The sequence below is a fragment of the Octodon degus genome, unplaced genomic scaffold, assembly GCF_000260255.1.
Source record: "Octodon degus isolate 3935 unplaced genomic scaffold, OctDeg1.0 scaffold00128, whole genome shotgun sequence".
NCBI lineage: Eukaryota > Metazoa > Chordata > Mammalia > Rodentia > Octodontidae > Octodon > Octodon degus.
The window spans coordinates 5,939,934-5,954,574 of NW_004524704.1; the positions used below are offsets into that span (position 1 = coordinate 5,939,934).

The 14,641-nt window shown below is 39.2% G+C and overlaps 1 protein-coding gene across 1 annotated transcript; it reads right to left on the reverse strand.

The window, feature by feature from the left end:
• Window positions 1-2,290: 2,290 nt before the first annotated feature.
• Window positions 2,291-9,851, reverse strand: Gmnc (geminin coiled-coil domain containing). The gene is made up of 5 exons (XM_023700902.1): window positions 9,784-9,851; window positions 7,997-8,171; window positions 5,916-6,004; window positions 4,900-5,016; window positions 2,291-2,996 (listed from the first exon to the last, which is right to left on the reverse strand). Exons 1-5 carry the CDS (start codon window positions 9,784-9,786, stop codon window positions 2,376-2,378), a joined length of 1,005 nt encoding a protein of 334 aa, XP_023556670.1. The 5' UTR covers window positions 9,787-9,851; the 3' UTR covers window positions 2,291-2,375.
• Between the last annotated feature and the right edge of the window lie 4,790 nt (window positions 9,852-14,641).

Genomic DNA, 14,641 nt, shown 5'->3' on the forward strand with positions numbered 1-14,641 from the left:
TGTCTGAAAGGCTCGGTAATGGGAAGAAACATTAAGCCCTTAGTGCTGAAGATAGCATTATTGTGGATATATATATCATACAAAATAAGTATCAATAAATAAGATTGTGGTTATCTCACAGAGGAAAAAATCTATTATTAGAAGATGTTATGCACAATATAAAAATATTTATCATAATCGAAAAAGAATTTCATTTTTATTTCCCACTTTACCTTAATAGTAACTGCAGTTTACTAGACAAGAATGATAAAACCATAGGTGCTAGAACATATGCTCAAGTGAAAGTTTTAATTTCTCAAATATTAGCAAAATAATTTTCTATACATAAGTCAAAAACTACCAAATGTTTGTAGATACGATTGCAACAATGTGTATTTGTTTTATTCCATACCATGCTTTATGATGTAAGCCAGAACAGGTTGTCACAATTTGCCACACAAATGTTCTATAATTTCTTTAAAGAAGATTGAGAACCAGTTTTGTTCAAAAGCTTTCATAAGCTATGATATTTTATGTGACTTTTTTTTTCATGTACCAAAAAGCAATGAGCTAAACCTGGATTCACCCTAATGGTGCTCGACACATAATGCAGCTTTTAAAATGCAAAGTAAACATGGTAACTGATTTTTTTTATAGTTTGATTACTTATTATGCTTTCAAAACTGTTACACTGACTGTTTACTCAATTCCTAGAGGAGTAGACTACAATCAATTCTAATTCATAAATTTGTTATTCTAAACTGAGAAGATTTACCCACCAGGGGCACTAGACTATAAAATGCACTTTCAATTTTTTGTTGAGAAAGTGGAATGTGGTTTTAGCTTTTCCAAATCTATGAAAACATTCCACAGAATAATATTAACTACTATCTCGAATTCCCTTTCATGGATTATAAAGCAAATTGATGAGTATAATAATGTTTTAACATAGCTGCTTTGTTCACTGACCAAAGTAAATAAACAACCAGGAAAAAAAAAAAAAAGAAAAAAGAAATGTCTTTGTTAGAATTCCCAACAACACAGTTGTAAAATATCAGTTGTGCAAGGCCATTTGAGAGGAAATGAGAAAGAACAAAATGGGAATGGGATTCAACATGGTTGGCTTCCTCAGTAAGTAAAGTTGATCTGAGAAACATAGGTGCACATCTTTTTGCGGAATGGCTTACCAGGAAGAGTAGAAAGTTTGGGGGATGGGAAAGCACTAGGAAGAGCACTAAAATACCTTTCTGTTATAAATTTAGAAAGGGAAGAACCCATGATATCAATAGTTGATTTCACTCTATGCACACTTACTTGAAAAATAATACATAGCCATTTCTAGATTCAAGTTACTCTCAAACAGACTGAACTAAGCAAGTAAATGGACTCTTAGTAGAAAAAAATGCTGTAGCAAGAACAGTGATTTCTCATTCTAACTACAAATGACTCACTCGTAAAAAACTCTAAATAAAGTTCTCCCTGCACAATAACTGTAGTTCTTATCAAAATAGAAGGGGAAAGTGGCCAGGAATTCCTACTCTGGAGTGAAGCAGATGTGGCCTCATATCAGTTCATAGAATGTGAGCAAACATCTCATCAAGCACCATATTTTTCTAGGAAAACTAAACTTTCATACAATGCAAGTAGCTTTTTCAAGGTTCAAAACAGAGATATGATTCCAGGTTTCTTAAGTGTGGACATAGAGTCTAAGTCGCTCAGAAGATATCTCAGGGTCTCCCATAGAGTGTACAAAGGAGGTGTTCTATAGATATTTCAGGAGAGCTGGTGAAGAAAGGAACGGAGGACCAAATTAATGTAATGCACATCTACAGTGGACGATACTACCAGGAACAATAGTTTGTCAGCCAGCATCCATGTACATTAAAATGATGATGAACAGACACATCTGCCCCACCTCAGCTATTTGAGCACTCAGTAGAAATTACTTAACCAATACCAGTGCTTATTCTAAAGGCAATATCCAGAAAGACAGAGAAACAAGAAAGAAAGACAAGTAAAAGGGCTATGAACATTAATTCTTTGTTGAATGAAGGAACATTGTTACACTGGTCATAACTGGAAAAGTAAAACTAAAGCTTGAACAACTCTACCCATAATGCAAAACTACTGTTTCAAGTATAAAGCAAAGAAAGGAAGTCAACTCATAGATACTTGTGCCTAAACAAATCCAATTTAGGTGAAAGAAGAGCAGATGCCTCTCTGTATAAATTCTTGAAAGTCATTCCCTGTGGATTTAAATAGATAACTGAGAGTAACTTTTAAAATGGCAGGAAAGAGTTGGGGTAAAAGCTTCAGGGCTCCATGTAGTCACAGCCAAGTGCAGGGGAGGCCTTTGTAAACAGTCCCAGGCCATGCTCTGTGATCCATGTGGGAGACTAAGACTGCTTAGGGACCCAGGTAAACTTCCAGCCTCCCTCTTTGTCTCTGCGCACAAAAGCTTGTCCCTGGTGGAAAGAATGAGTCTTCACATTGCAGTGTGGGCTGAGGGATGTGGAAAAGGCCATCTCTGTCTTGTTGGGTGACACATCCGCATCCTGATAAGGGAGCATGTGGACCATCCCTGGGGGATTTGAAAGTGGTGGAAGGTAGTGAAGCTCTTCCCTGGGGTTGGCAGTGCTGTGTACTAGGGCTGGTCTTTCACCTTGATGGTGACTGGGTACATCCTCCCTGGGGACATTGTCATAATCAACTGCTTCCCCAAGAAGGTGGGAAAATGTACTGGTGACTCCTTGGGGGTGAGTGGAGAGGGCACTGTAGTTAGCTGATCTAGCATCGTCAATGGTGTTGAAGTCTTTCAACCCAAGCGTCTGCAGGACCCAGGGATCCACAGGGGGGCCAGATTGTTCTGCACAGTTTGCAAACTCACTGATAAGGTTCCTCTTGGCATTTTTGGGGTGGGGAGTCTCAGGAGGAGAGTATCTTTGCTCTTTAGGTTTCCTCTTCCCCTTTCTGAATTTCCGACATACTTTGGAGAACTCGTCTGAAGAAAGCAATTTCTAGAAGAGTGGAAGTTGAGAAATTACGCATCTTTCAAGTACTTACTGGCTGCCATCGTGCTGTAGAAAAATTAAAATTTTAGTTTTTCATATACAAGCAAAGCTGGTTAGATGAATGTCTGTGAATTAAAATCTATACAAGATGATAATTTATTATCTAGAAACTTTAATTCAGTTTTTACTCTATTTTGAAAAAATAAAATCAATAGAGGCTGCCTTTAACATTTCAACTTGGGAGAAAAGATGTTGATGATGGCAATTATCATTTATTGAACTATCATTTAGAAGTAAATAAGCTGTTATTCATGTTTTAGTTTTAAAGGATTGATCGACTGCATGACCTCATCACTCATAAAGGCTATTAATCTCTGTTAACGAGCAAAATGGGGCACAGACAACTTGGTGACTTACTAAGGATCTCTCAGCTCAGCTTTGAACCATACCCTTCAGAATCTAAGCAGAACCTCTGATTTCAACACTATCCGACATTGCCTGGTTTATTTCATTAACTTGCAAAGCATTCTCATGAGATCAATCATCATATTGTTCTAATAAAATTGAGATCAAGAGAAATAAAACCACCTAACCAGTATCATTTAGTAAGTGATAAATGGCTCATTTATGGAATAGCGGGTGGAATGAGGAGTTCAGGCTGAGAACTTTGAGATATGCTCCTTTTGCATCAAAAATAATGATTGTAAATGAATCCAGTCTAAGATCTCCTCTGAACTGTTATGTTTAATAAGTGTATCAATTTAGATTTCAAATAAAAAATAATGGAATTTGAGTAGAGGCAAGGTACAAATGGATAAATAAACAAATAAAAATAACATAATAAAATGTTTTCAAAACAGCTGGAAAATACGGTATGCACCTGTAATTTCAAAACTCCAGGAGGCTGAGGCACAAGGATTGAAAATTCTATCCCAAATTGGGAAATTTATTGATTTTATAAGACTATCTCAACATAAATTAAAATGTGCTCAGTAGAAAGCCAGACAAGGGGCCAGTGAGATAGCTCAGCAGTCTAAAATGCCTGCTTGGGCAAGCTTAGGCCAGTGCAGGGGACCACAGTTCTGTCCCCGGCACCACATGCTGTGCCAGCCCCACCCCCAGGGCAGGCTGGCCAAAAAAGAAAAAGAAAAAGGCACTTCATTCCAGACTGACTAACCCCAGTAACAGAAATATGCATACATGCTTTCTTGCACACGTGTGCGTGCACAGACACACAGACACACACATACACACAAGTAAACTTGCAAAAACAAGGAAAATAAAAAGAACAGAAGACTAGAGTTGAGCTATTCATCCTTAAATTGAAAACAACTCATCTAAAAGTGTAGGAAAGTCATGATTGAAGGTAGTGGAATTCCATACAGCTAACTGCCAGTCAGGACACTTAATGTATCTGACATCTAGTCTGACTCATAGCATTTTAGACCAAGAGAGATTCTGAACAGATGTTTTTCCTCACCCATTTGCACAAAAAGCTAATGGATGCCCTGTGAGAATGTTTTATCTAAAGTCAAAGAGATAGTTGAAATAACTGACTTTTTTTTGTATCAATGTCTACTCCAGTATTCCTTGTATCTAACGCTCCTTTTGATTAACCTCTGAGGTCTCGATACTTCTCTGAATTACCTTTTGGTTCTTCAAGAACTCCTTTGCAATGCCTGGCTGAATGCTGAAATCTAGACATTCCCAGGAAATAACACATACATTCTCTTGTGAGCATCATGTATTTCCTTAAGAAAAGAATTAATCAATTGATTAACATACATCAAGACACTCTGCTTAGTACATTTCTCATACTTAATCCAAGAGGTTTTCATTTTGTTCTGTGGTCAATGGTTTCCTTTCTCAAATCTCTGCCCTGATCTTATAAAAGAGACTGTTAACACACCTTGGCCTTTTCTTCAAGACATTTAACCAAAGTAGAGTTCAGATATTGTCTGAGGTGATTATTCTCTTCGTGTAGCCTAGCAAGTTCTTCTTCCTTCTGTATCAGAGTATCTTGAAGCTGTAAAAAGCAGACAATGGTGAAGGCCACTCTACTCTATTGACTTAGTAAACTTATAGCAATGCTGCTGCCCCTCAATCTTCTTAAACTTGATTATTCTGTTTGTTTTCTGAACAGAATTTCAGGGAGTCCTCTTTCACAGAGACCTAAATTAAATCTACACCCCTCTACCACATGACTGTTCAGTTTTGTGCTTTGAATTTTTCATTTATTACAAAGTGTTTGAAGAGATTAAATGACTTTCCAAGTTGAAACCACAAGGGAATCAAGTAAGTATGGAGGGAAATGAGCGGAGTGCCACTGTTTAAATATAGAAAAGGGTGTTCAGAAGGGCTTGGTTAGACTTCTCCCATACACATTTAAAAGGAAAAAAAGAGGATGTGGCTGCCTACATGTCCATTGTGTCAAATTACTCTTCAAAAGCCACAATAAACAAATCCTAGAAAATGGGGTAATCTCCAGAAACACTCACATAAGTATCACCCCTTCTTGTGGTGATTATTTCAGTTCACCATCTAAAAATATTATGACAGTATGTCATCTGGCTTTTCCATCAACCCTTTGTGGTATTCCTCACAAATATTCCCAGTTTCATCAGGGAGGAATAGGGGGATTCAGGGACTCACACAGCTAACATGTGAAGAATCAGTTTGATTGCAGGTTTTTGTTTTTAGAGTGTTCCTGTTGCTCTCTCTCTCTCTCTCTCTCTCTCTCTCTCTCTCTCTCTCTCTCTCTCTCTCTCTCTCCTCTCTGACATTGTTCATCTAACTTTATCTTTCCCTGGACAGACACTTACTTTGATTCTAAGCAACGTCAATGTGAGATTTGAAAGAGAAGAAGAGACAGCATAAGGGGAAGACACAGCAGAGAACAGTCCGCGTGTTCTCGGTGACACGGACCTGCTTGTTTCGGTAGAGCTGTGAGGAAAGCTGCGCTCCCTCCCAGGAGCAGGAGTCCAGAGCAGGGAAATTCAGGTCACACGACGGCTCTGTGTGAAGACACCAAATGATCAGCAGAGAAAACACACTGGCCATCTGTGTACAACAAATTAATCCGATGATTTCAAAAGTCCAAAGTGTTCCATTATCTTTCTTGAAATAGCTATTTCTTCCATACAGGAAAACAAAATACTCCAAGCTTTCAGAATAAGGAAGCAAGCAAGGGGTGACAGAAAAATGTGTACACTATATGCCAATGTGGCTAAAGAGGTGAATTTTTAGGAGGTAACTGGTCATGTTCTTCTCTGATATAATGGTCTTGCTGACTAAATTTAAAAAACTGAGGCCGGGGAGATGGCTCAGTAGAATAAGCGCTTGCCCGGCAAGCACAAGGACCTGAGTTCAATCCCTGGTTCTGCCAAAATAAATAAATAAATAAATAAATAAATATTTAAAAAAACTGTTGGCATCTGTGTAATTTATTCATCCAAATGTTTATTGTTACTGCCATACTACGAAGTAAGATACCGTGATTCCAATATATTTTTCTAATTTGTATTCCATATTCTAAAGATTTAAAGCTTCATAATACAGGGTTTGGTTGCATAATTAATCCTATCCTGGTATAGTTCCATTTCTCTTTCTGTCTGTCAGAAACAGACAGAAACTTATTTATTCATAATTCTATTTGGAAGCACTTTCTACTTTAAAATAATTTATACTTTGCTTTTCTGAAGACCTTGATGAATATTTCAAGACTATACCTATACATTTATGCTTTGACTGCTTTTGCTTGAATAGTTTTATGAGGTTTTTCGAGAACTTTTCCCCATATTTGATACCAACCTATATTTATCAATCAACATTGTTTAGGTATGCTAGGCTGGTTGACTTTTACTTCTCTTTTTTACTCTTTCACTGTCATTTGGACTCTTGTCCTGCTCTACTGAAACTGCTATCACTGCAGTGTTTTCTTGTTAAGAAAAATGATGGGAAGGACACGGGAATAAAGCTACAAATGAGGTGATGAGTTGGCTTCACATCAATTAGCCTTCTGGTTTTGCTGTTCCTTATAATGCAGCATTAAAGCTCTACAACTGCCTCCCTGACTAGAATGATGTTACAAAATTTCAAAGTTTTTGTGCCTTTTCTTACCCCTCCCCCAAATCATTTCCTATCTTGGAATAACAGTGCAAATGCTTAATTCTGAGTGGTCTTTGAGGTTTCGCTTTACATAAAATCAATTCTTTTAGTATTTATGCATGTATGTATGTATTTATTTATTTATTCATTGGCAGAACTGGGGATTGAACTCAGGCCCTTGTGCTTGCAAGGCAAGCACTTATTCTACTGAGCCACCTCCCCAACCCTTCCCTTAGTATTTATAAGAACTGTCCACTAAACTCCAGGTTCAAAATTAATATTGTATATAATCTTCCTTATAGGACCAGTGATATAGCTCTGCATCATAGACTCTGCCTGTCAAGCACAAGAGCCTGAGTTTGAGTCCTGGTACCAATAATAATAACAACAACAACAACAATAATAATAATAATAATAATAATAATAATAATAATAATTTTCCTTGTGCCTCCCTTCAAAGTTAAAGTCTTCTGTATCAAAAGAAATAATTATTTCCTTAGAATTTCCCCTATGACATAAAAGATTAACTTGTTCATTTTTGTTCTTCCAAACTCAGGGAAACTTTGCTGAATTTCAAAAGAAATGTTCCAACTGGCATCTTGACTCCAAATACATCTTACTAGAACATTTTTCATAAAACTTTCAACTAAAGCAAGCTCCCTCAATCAGTGTTTAAAAGCTACAAGGTATAAGGAGTCCAGCAAGTAAAAGGAATAATCTCATTTTCAGTATTTGGCAAGTAAAAAGTACCAAGTTTCATGGTTGAAATTGAAGGAATGTGGGGGTGTAAATTTTCTCTCACACCCATTTTCTACAGCATCCCGGCCCATGATGCTTTGCATCTCTGGTTCTAGAAGAGGGCTCTAGCTCTATCAGGACAGCAGAGAGGCAGAACTTACCCTGTGCCTGTGGTGCTTGTTGGGGCTCCCTGTTGTCCAGGAGACCAGCAGCCCAGAAAGAGACCCAAGTCTCCGTGGAAACATCAACACTAGATTCTGATGTTGCAGTGGAATACGGGCAGTTATAGTTCTGGCCTCCTGAAAAATACTGGTCTTGACAAGGCAGAATGGTGTTCTGTGGATTTCAGTGGAAGGAGTGGAAGGAGGGGTCCAGAAGGTGGAGTGATGCGGATTTGAGGGGGAAAAGGACGGAAAAATCATACAAAGATTACATGCCATGACCCAAAAAGTAGTGAAATTGTTACGTATGGATCTAGCTTACATTTAAATTGCTTAATTGCATTGACTAATAAAGGACTCAGCTCCTTGTCTTACCTAGTACATTGCTTGGGCCTTTTGAGCAAAGAGTAGACAAGTATCAGATAGATCTGATACGTAGAGAACAGCCACTTCCTGTTGCAACATTTAACTCATACAATAAGCTACACAGCAATGAAGCAGACAAAATTCTAATTAATTGTTCAAAGATCTAAGACTTATTTGGTTTTCTATTGCAGGTGTCTTAAAGGCTTTGAAAGATAAAGTGGGCAGGACACAACATTATAGAAAGTGGCTTCTTAATTTGGAGATGTGTATCTATCTATTCTAATACCTATACATACATATTCTAATATATATATATATATATATATATATATGAATGTGTATATATGAATGTGTATGTATATATATATGAATGTGTATCTATATGTATATAACTGTCCTACAGATATGACATAAACTTTTTTTCCATTCTAGCCAGGGGAGCATAGTTTCACTCTAGGTAAACATCTAATCAAAATGTAAAGAAGCACAACACCACGGATAACAAGCTCTGTTCTCTTCATTGCCCCGGCTCAAGGCCCCTACACAAGTGACCTGTCACCATGAGATGCTGACATGTGTTTTCCACGGTGCTTGGGCCTAGTGAGTGCCCTCTTACCCTCTTCTCCTCCGGCCCAAATGATCTCTCCTCTTTTCCAAACAGGGGCAGAGACGCTGACTTCCAGGGTTACTTTGTACAACATCCCTCTCCTAATTATTTGTCAATGTTTAACCAGGTAAAATCCTTTTAATTCAAGATTAGCCAAACAGTTTTTGATCATTTGTAAATCTTTTGTTGATTTAAGAACTTTCTTGGGCATAATACAAACAAAGAGAAAACAAATAATAATAAGAAAAAATTGAAAAGTCACATTTTGTTAATGTTCTTACAGTTAAGTTTAGAAAGAAAATCAAAAGGCTCTGAAGCAAGTGAAGCTCGGGCAGTGCTGACTCAAGAAATCCAGCCAAACGTTTATCAAGTATTATTTTTCTTTTACTCTGAAAGCGTATTTACAGACTCTCCCCCGAGATTATTATTGGAATCAGGACTAAGCTATTATGCAATTGACACCTGAGAGGAAAACAAACCCCAAAGGCACAGAAAGCACCTCAAGTCCAAGTGTTTGCAAATATGTGAATAATCTAGAGGAAGAGGTGGAATGAAAAGTGGGTGCAGGTGTAGAGGGAAGTGAAGGAGGAAATAGAGAGTGGAAATAATAGAGAAATAACAGCGGGGAGGAGGGAGAGAAGAGAGCGAGCGAGGGGGAGGGGAGCAGAGAGGAAGGAGGGCGCGCGGAGAAGACCCGTTTTCCCTGCAGGTAGCAGAACAGTCTTGCTCCTGACGTGGCATGAACCCAAAGCGCAAAGCCTTCGGAGCGCCCCAGCTTTGCCAGTGGATTTTCTGACGCGGAGTCCTCACTTACCATCTTGCACTGGCAGACAGTAACGCAGAAACGATGCCCAGAGTTCACTTTTTCCTAAAGGCGGTTTGAGATTTCAATGGGACTGGAGGGCGGAGCCAGGAGAGGCGAGTTCTAATCCAAGCAGCTCCGGGTGACGCGCGCGGCTCGCGGCCAGCGCTGCCCTCTGATTCGGCGGGAGGCTGTCAAACAGGTGACGTGGGCCGGGGACACCCAGCCCAACCTCAGGGACTTGCACCGGGGCGACCACTGCATAGGACCCGGGGACTCGAGTCGGGTGGCGCAGAGACCGGACCTGCGCTTTGCAAACCAGCGCTCTAGGTACCTGGCCCGGCCCCGCGGGCAGAGGTCCCTCCTCCCGCGCCGCCGGAGCCGTCCAGCCCCGAGGGGCTGGAGCGCGAGCCTCAGGGTCGGGTCAAGTCCAACCGCATCCAGGGATGGGGAGGGCCCTGAGGTTGCCAGTTCACAGAGCTCAGAGTTAGTACCACCGCCAGGTACTTTTCAGGCTGTAGGATAACTAACATTAATTCGTTATATGTTGTAGCTTTCTTTTTTCTTTAAACCCTTCGAAGTGTCCTGTTTCACCCACTTTGTGAAACAAAGGATAAAGGTGTCCATTCTAGCTTGCCAAAAATAGCGAGCTTAGCCAGCAAGGGGCTAATTCCTGACACATGGCTGACCAGGGCTGCAGAAAGATGGACGGAATGAATGCATTGGTTGAGACATTTAGGAATCTGAAGTGTTTTCTCTGTGTTGGGTCCATCCACACAATTAATTATATAATATTCATTATTATAATTAAAAACTAGCGTATTACTTATCAAAATATTCTATTTCCTCCATCTTTTCTCTTACACTTTATTTTCAAAATCTGCATAAGGGAGAGAAGGAAGAAGAGTGAAATTGTATTTAAAAAGATTCACCTAGTACTGATAGGCAGATTCTCACTTCAACCTGCCAACTATAAAAGTCACAGGACACTAGTACTCTTATTGCCCCTGTTTTACAGCATAGGGAATGAAACACTGTCGTTCAGAAAACCAACCAGTGTTGGGACATCAAGAAACAGCAGGCTAGGGATTGAGCCTCTGCCTCAAGCATCTGAACTGTGTTCCCCTCAGATTCCTATATTGGAACCCTAACTCAAGTGGTAAGGTATTGAGCCTGGACCTTAAGAGGCTCAGTATGTCACAGAGCTGGAGCCCTAAGGCAGAAAGAACTGTGATCTTTTAACAAGACCAGGGCTGCAGGGACACACAGAATGGCTGTCTGAAGACACAGTCAGAGGGACCAGCTATAAGTGAAGAAGGGTTGCCTTGGGAAACCATGGTGTTCTTCCAGATGTTGGAACTGTGAGAAAATAAATTTTTGCTGCTTCCAGCCACCCAGGTTGATACCTGCTGAGGTAGGACCTGAGAACTGACACCTGCTTGTGGCTTGGGTAGCCCTAGTTTCCACCTTCATTGTTCTATGCTCTCTACTCACCACCCTTAGCAGTTAGAAAGTGACTAGGACAAGACAGATGCTGACCAAGCACTCCATAGCCAAAAATTAAGAGAGAAGGAGAGAGGATTGTGCAGATGTGGTGGGGCTCTTCTCTTTTCTATTATTCCTATCATTTTCATTTGAAAAATACTCAGAAATGAACAGTGCTACATTTGTGTCAAGAGACAGTGAATCCTTCTCTGGCATCCTCATTAAGGGACAAGGACGTGCTGACAACGTGACTCTGGGATGATTGGGGGAGATCAAGAACCCAAGATTTTCTTCAAGACAAAGCTCTGCTCATTCTTTTGGTCCTGCAAAAAGTCAATCCATTTGCAAAACATTGGTTTGTGGTGGACAGAAGAGGCAGAAAAAAAGATTGAGTTTTTTGGATTTTGGCAACTGTCACAAGTGTGATATGCATACGTTTTCTTTTGGTATTAAAGACCATACAAATGGGCAACTAGTCAAACATTGTATGAAAAAACGGAAGGACCATTGACTTGGCATGAAAATATCTCTGGATTCCAATTTGTGCACTACTCGGAGGTTGAATCAATTTGGGTTATATAATTAAGCTCTCTAAATACTATTACTTTATGGTGCAAATTAAGAAAATGATACTCACATCAGTGGTCCACTAAAACCCTGACAACTTTTATTAAGGCTGAAGAATTTCCTAACTCACTAAGTAATGCATAGTAACTATTTACATTTGAGGAAGAGACCCTGCCAATATATTGTTACTATGGCTTCTATTTTTAAATAAACAAAAATAAATGCTATGTTTATGAACAGTGGCTTGAGTATTACACATAATTTTTAAAAGTCTATGATGGATTTTAAGCCCACAAATATTTGGCAAATCATTAACTACTTTAGAAATAGTTGTAGGCATTGTATGATGCCTATAACCTGAGACAGCATAAACATATTGGCATTTTTAGAACATGACACTTTTTGGAAGTTAATAAAAATCAAATAGGAAACCTTTTGGTGTTTGATTTTATTCAAGATCGGCCACTTACGTAAAACTTAAGTCATTATCATTCCACTGACCTTTGTGTGAAAACTGCGTCAGGTAAGTCATTATGTGAAAGTCTCTTGGCAGTTGTGTGTCCACACATGGGAGGACAAGGCGGGTCCCTGGTGGAGTGGATACAGCCCAGGTAGACGCTTTGTGCTCTGTGAATAAGATCGGTCAAATTGCCTTTTGTACTGTCTGCATCGATGGTGCTTAAGGGGAGGTTGCTAATGACAGCCCAATTGTTGAATCAGAGGACTACCTCCTGCCAGAGCAAAGATATAATAAAATAGTTGGTAATTTGACCTGTGCAAAAAAAAGAAAAAAATCTGTAGAAATAGAAGTGTAGGGTGTGATCAGAGGTGGACTGGCAAGATAAATAGATTGGCATATGGAATGTTCTTTCATTTCATCCCTGGAGGACACTTCATTCGATTATCCCATTAGTGAATTCAGTAGCATGTACAAGAAGGAAGAACTTCTAAGTTTTCTCTATAAACATAGCCTTTATCTGAGCAGCAACAGTGGAATCTTCAGGCAATACAAGACATGGGATTTCTGCTTTCACACATAGGTAAAGTGTTACCTTTAAGAAAGTTCAGTACAGTAGATTTTATTTTTTTTATGTTGGAGGATTTAACGCTGAAAATATTTTAGCGTAGCTGGAGAGCTGTGACACATTTCTGGTTTTGAGATATGGTTTTGAATTTAACCCTTACAGAACTACACACAGAAATGAATCACTGTAATAAGGACAGAGACTTGCTAATTAGTATCTCTTTGTCACCAGAGTTTTCTAGTACCCATCCTATATGAAATGACTTGTGTAGTGACAAAACTTTTATATATGAGCAAAGAGGGTGAAAAAGAAAGCACACTGTGGATGCTGAGAACAGAAGAGAAAATAAACAAGAGAAAATACTGCAAATTTGAGAAAATTTTAATGAGCAAAAAAAAAAAAAGACTTGGATAAATTCAATAGTGAAATGTTCTATTTGATATGGAGATTAGTACTTTATGAATGTGTGTGTGTGCGCGCGCACGTGTGTGTGTGTGTGTGTGTATGACAAAAAGAAGGAAAGAGAGAGAAATACTTATTTTACTATGTTTTTGGGCTTCTAGATAGAATTATTTTGAGTAGCTTTGTAACTAACTTTATTCCCTTATTCAGTAAGTGCTTAATTTTCCATTCATATGCAATAGTATTTTATTAAGGTAAATTGCATAATATACTGATATTAAAAATTCAAAGATTTTTGTTTAAAATGTCAACTCAGAAGGCGACGTGCAGGTTGAACATCATTTCCAGCTTGAGTTTTCTGGCAAATCTCCATGCTGACTCCCACCGTGGCTATCCTTGTTTCCATCCTCACTACAAGGCCCAGGGGCTCCGTTTTCCCGCAGCCTTGCCCACATCTGTACTTATTTGATTTCAAGTTAGCCATTCTTTCTAGAGTGAGATGGCATCTCGGTATTGTTTTAATGTGTACATCTCTAGTGGCCAACAATGTTGAGGAACTTTTCATGCATTTATTAGCTATATGAACTTCTAACAAGTGTCTGTCTTACCCTTGTGTAAAGCCGTATAATTTACAGCCCCTAAATTTTGAAAATTGCCTAAATTCCTATCAACAGATGAGTAGATAAAAAAAATGTGATGCTTTCATATCACGGAGTACAAGGCTGCCGTAAACACGAACAAATTTGAGGTGTTCCTAGATAAATGGGTGCTCCTTGAGACCATAATGTTAAGTGAAATAAAGAAGATGCCCATGTGTTAGATGAGAGCCCAAACTGTAAGATGGAAGACAGATGAAAGGAAATAGGGAGAGGGGATGGGAGATGGCTCAGTGGAATAAGTGCTTCCCTGGCAAGTGCAAGGGCCTGAGTTCAATCCCTGGTTCCGGGCTGGAGAGATGGCTCAGTGGTCTAAAGCACCTACTTAGAACAAGTTTAGCAAAAGCATCAGGGACCGCGGTTCAATCCCCCAGCACCACATGCCAGCCAGCCCTGCCCCCTGGTGGGCTGAGCTGGTCTCTCTCTCTCTCTCTCTCTCTCTCTCTCTCTCTCAAATAAATAAATAAATAAATAAAAATTAAAAAAAAAAAAATCCCTGGTTCCACCAAAAAAAGATCCCAGATCTAGGAAATAGGGAGATCTGCCTTCAAAGGAAAGTAGAACAAAAGATGGTGGAAGGAGAATCCAGAGAGAGGGAGGGGGAGGGAAACAGAATTGAAGCAAAGGACGGGAACAAAACTTTGTAAATGAGAAGAATAATTGGCATTGAGAGGTGTTATGTACATGTACTAATAAATAACGTGCATATGTAATTTTATGTACTGCAAAACTAAT

Excerpts from the sequence above, each read along its gene's own strand:
- Gmnc (XM_023700902.1), bottom strand. Across the intron at positions 5,017-5,915 it reads AGCTCTACCGAAACAAGCAG|CTTCAAGATACTCTGATACA; the intron begins GTCCGTGTCACC and ends TGCTTTTTACAG. Across the intron at positions 2,997-4,899 it reads GTCTTGAAGAAAAGGCCAAG|AAATTGCTTTCTTCAGACGA; the intron begins GTGTGTTAACAG and ends CCACTCTTCTAG.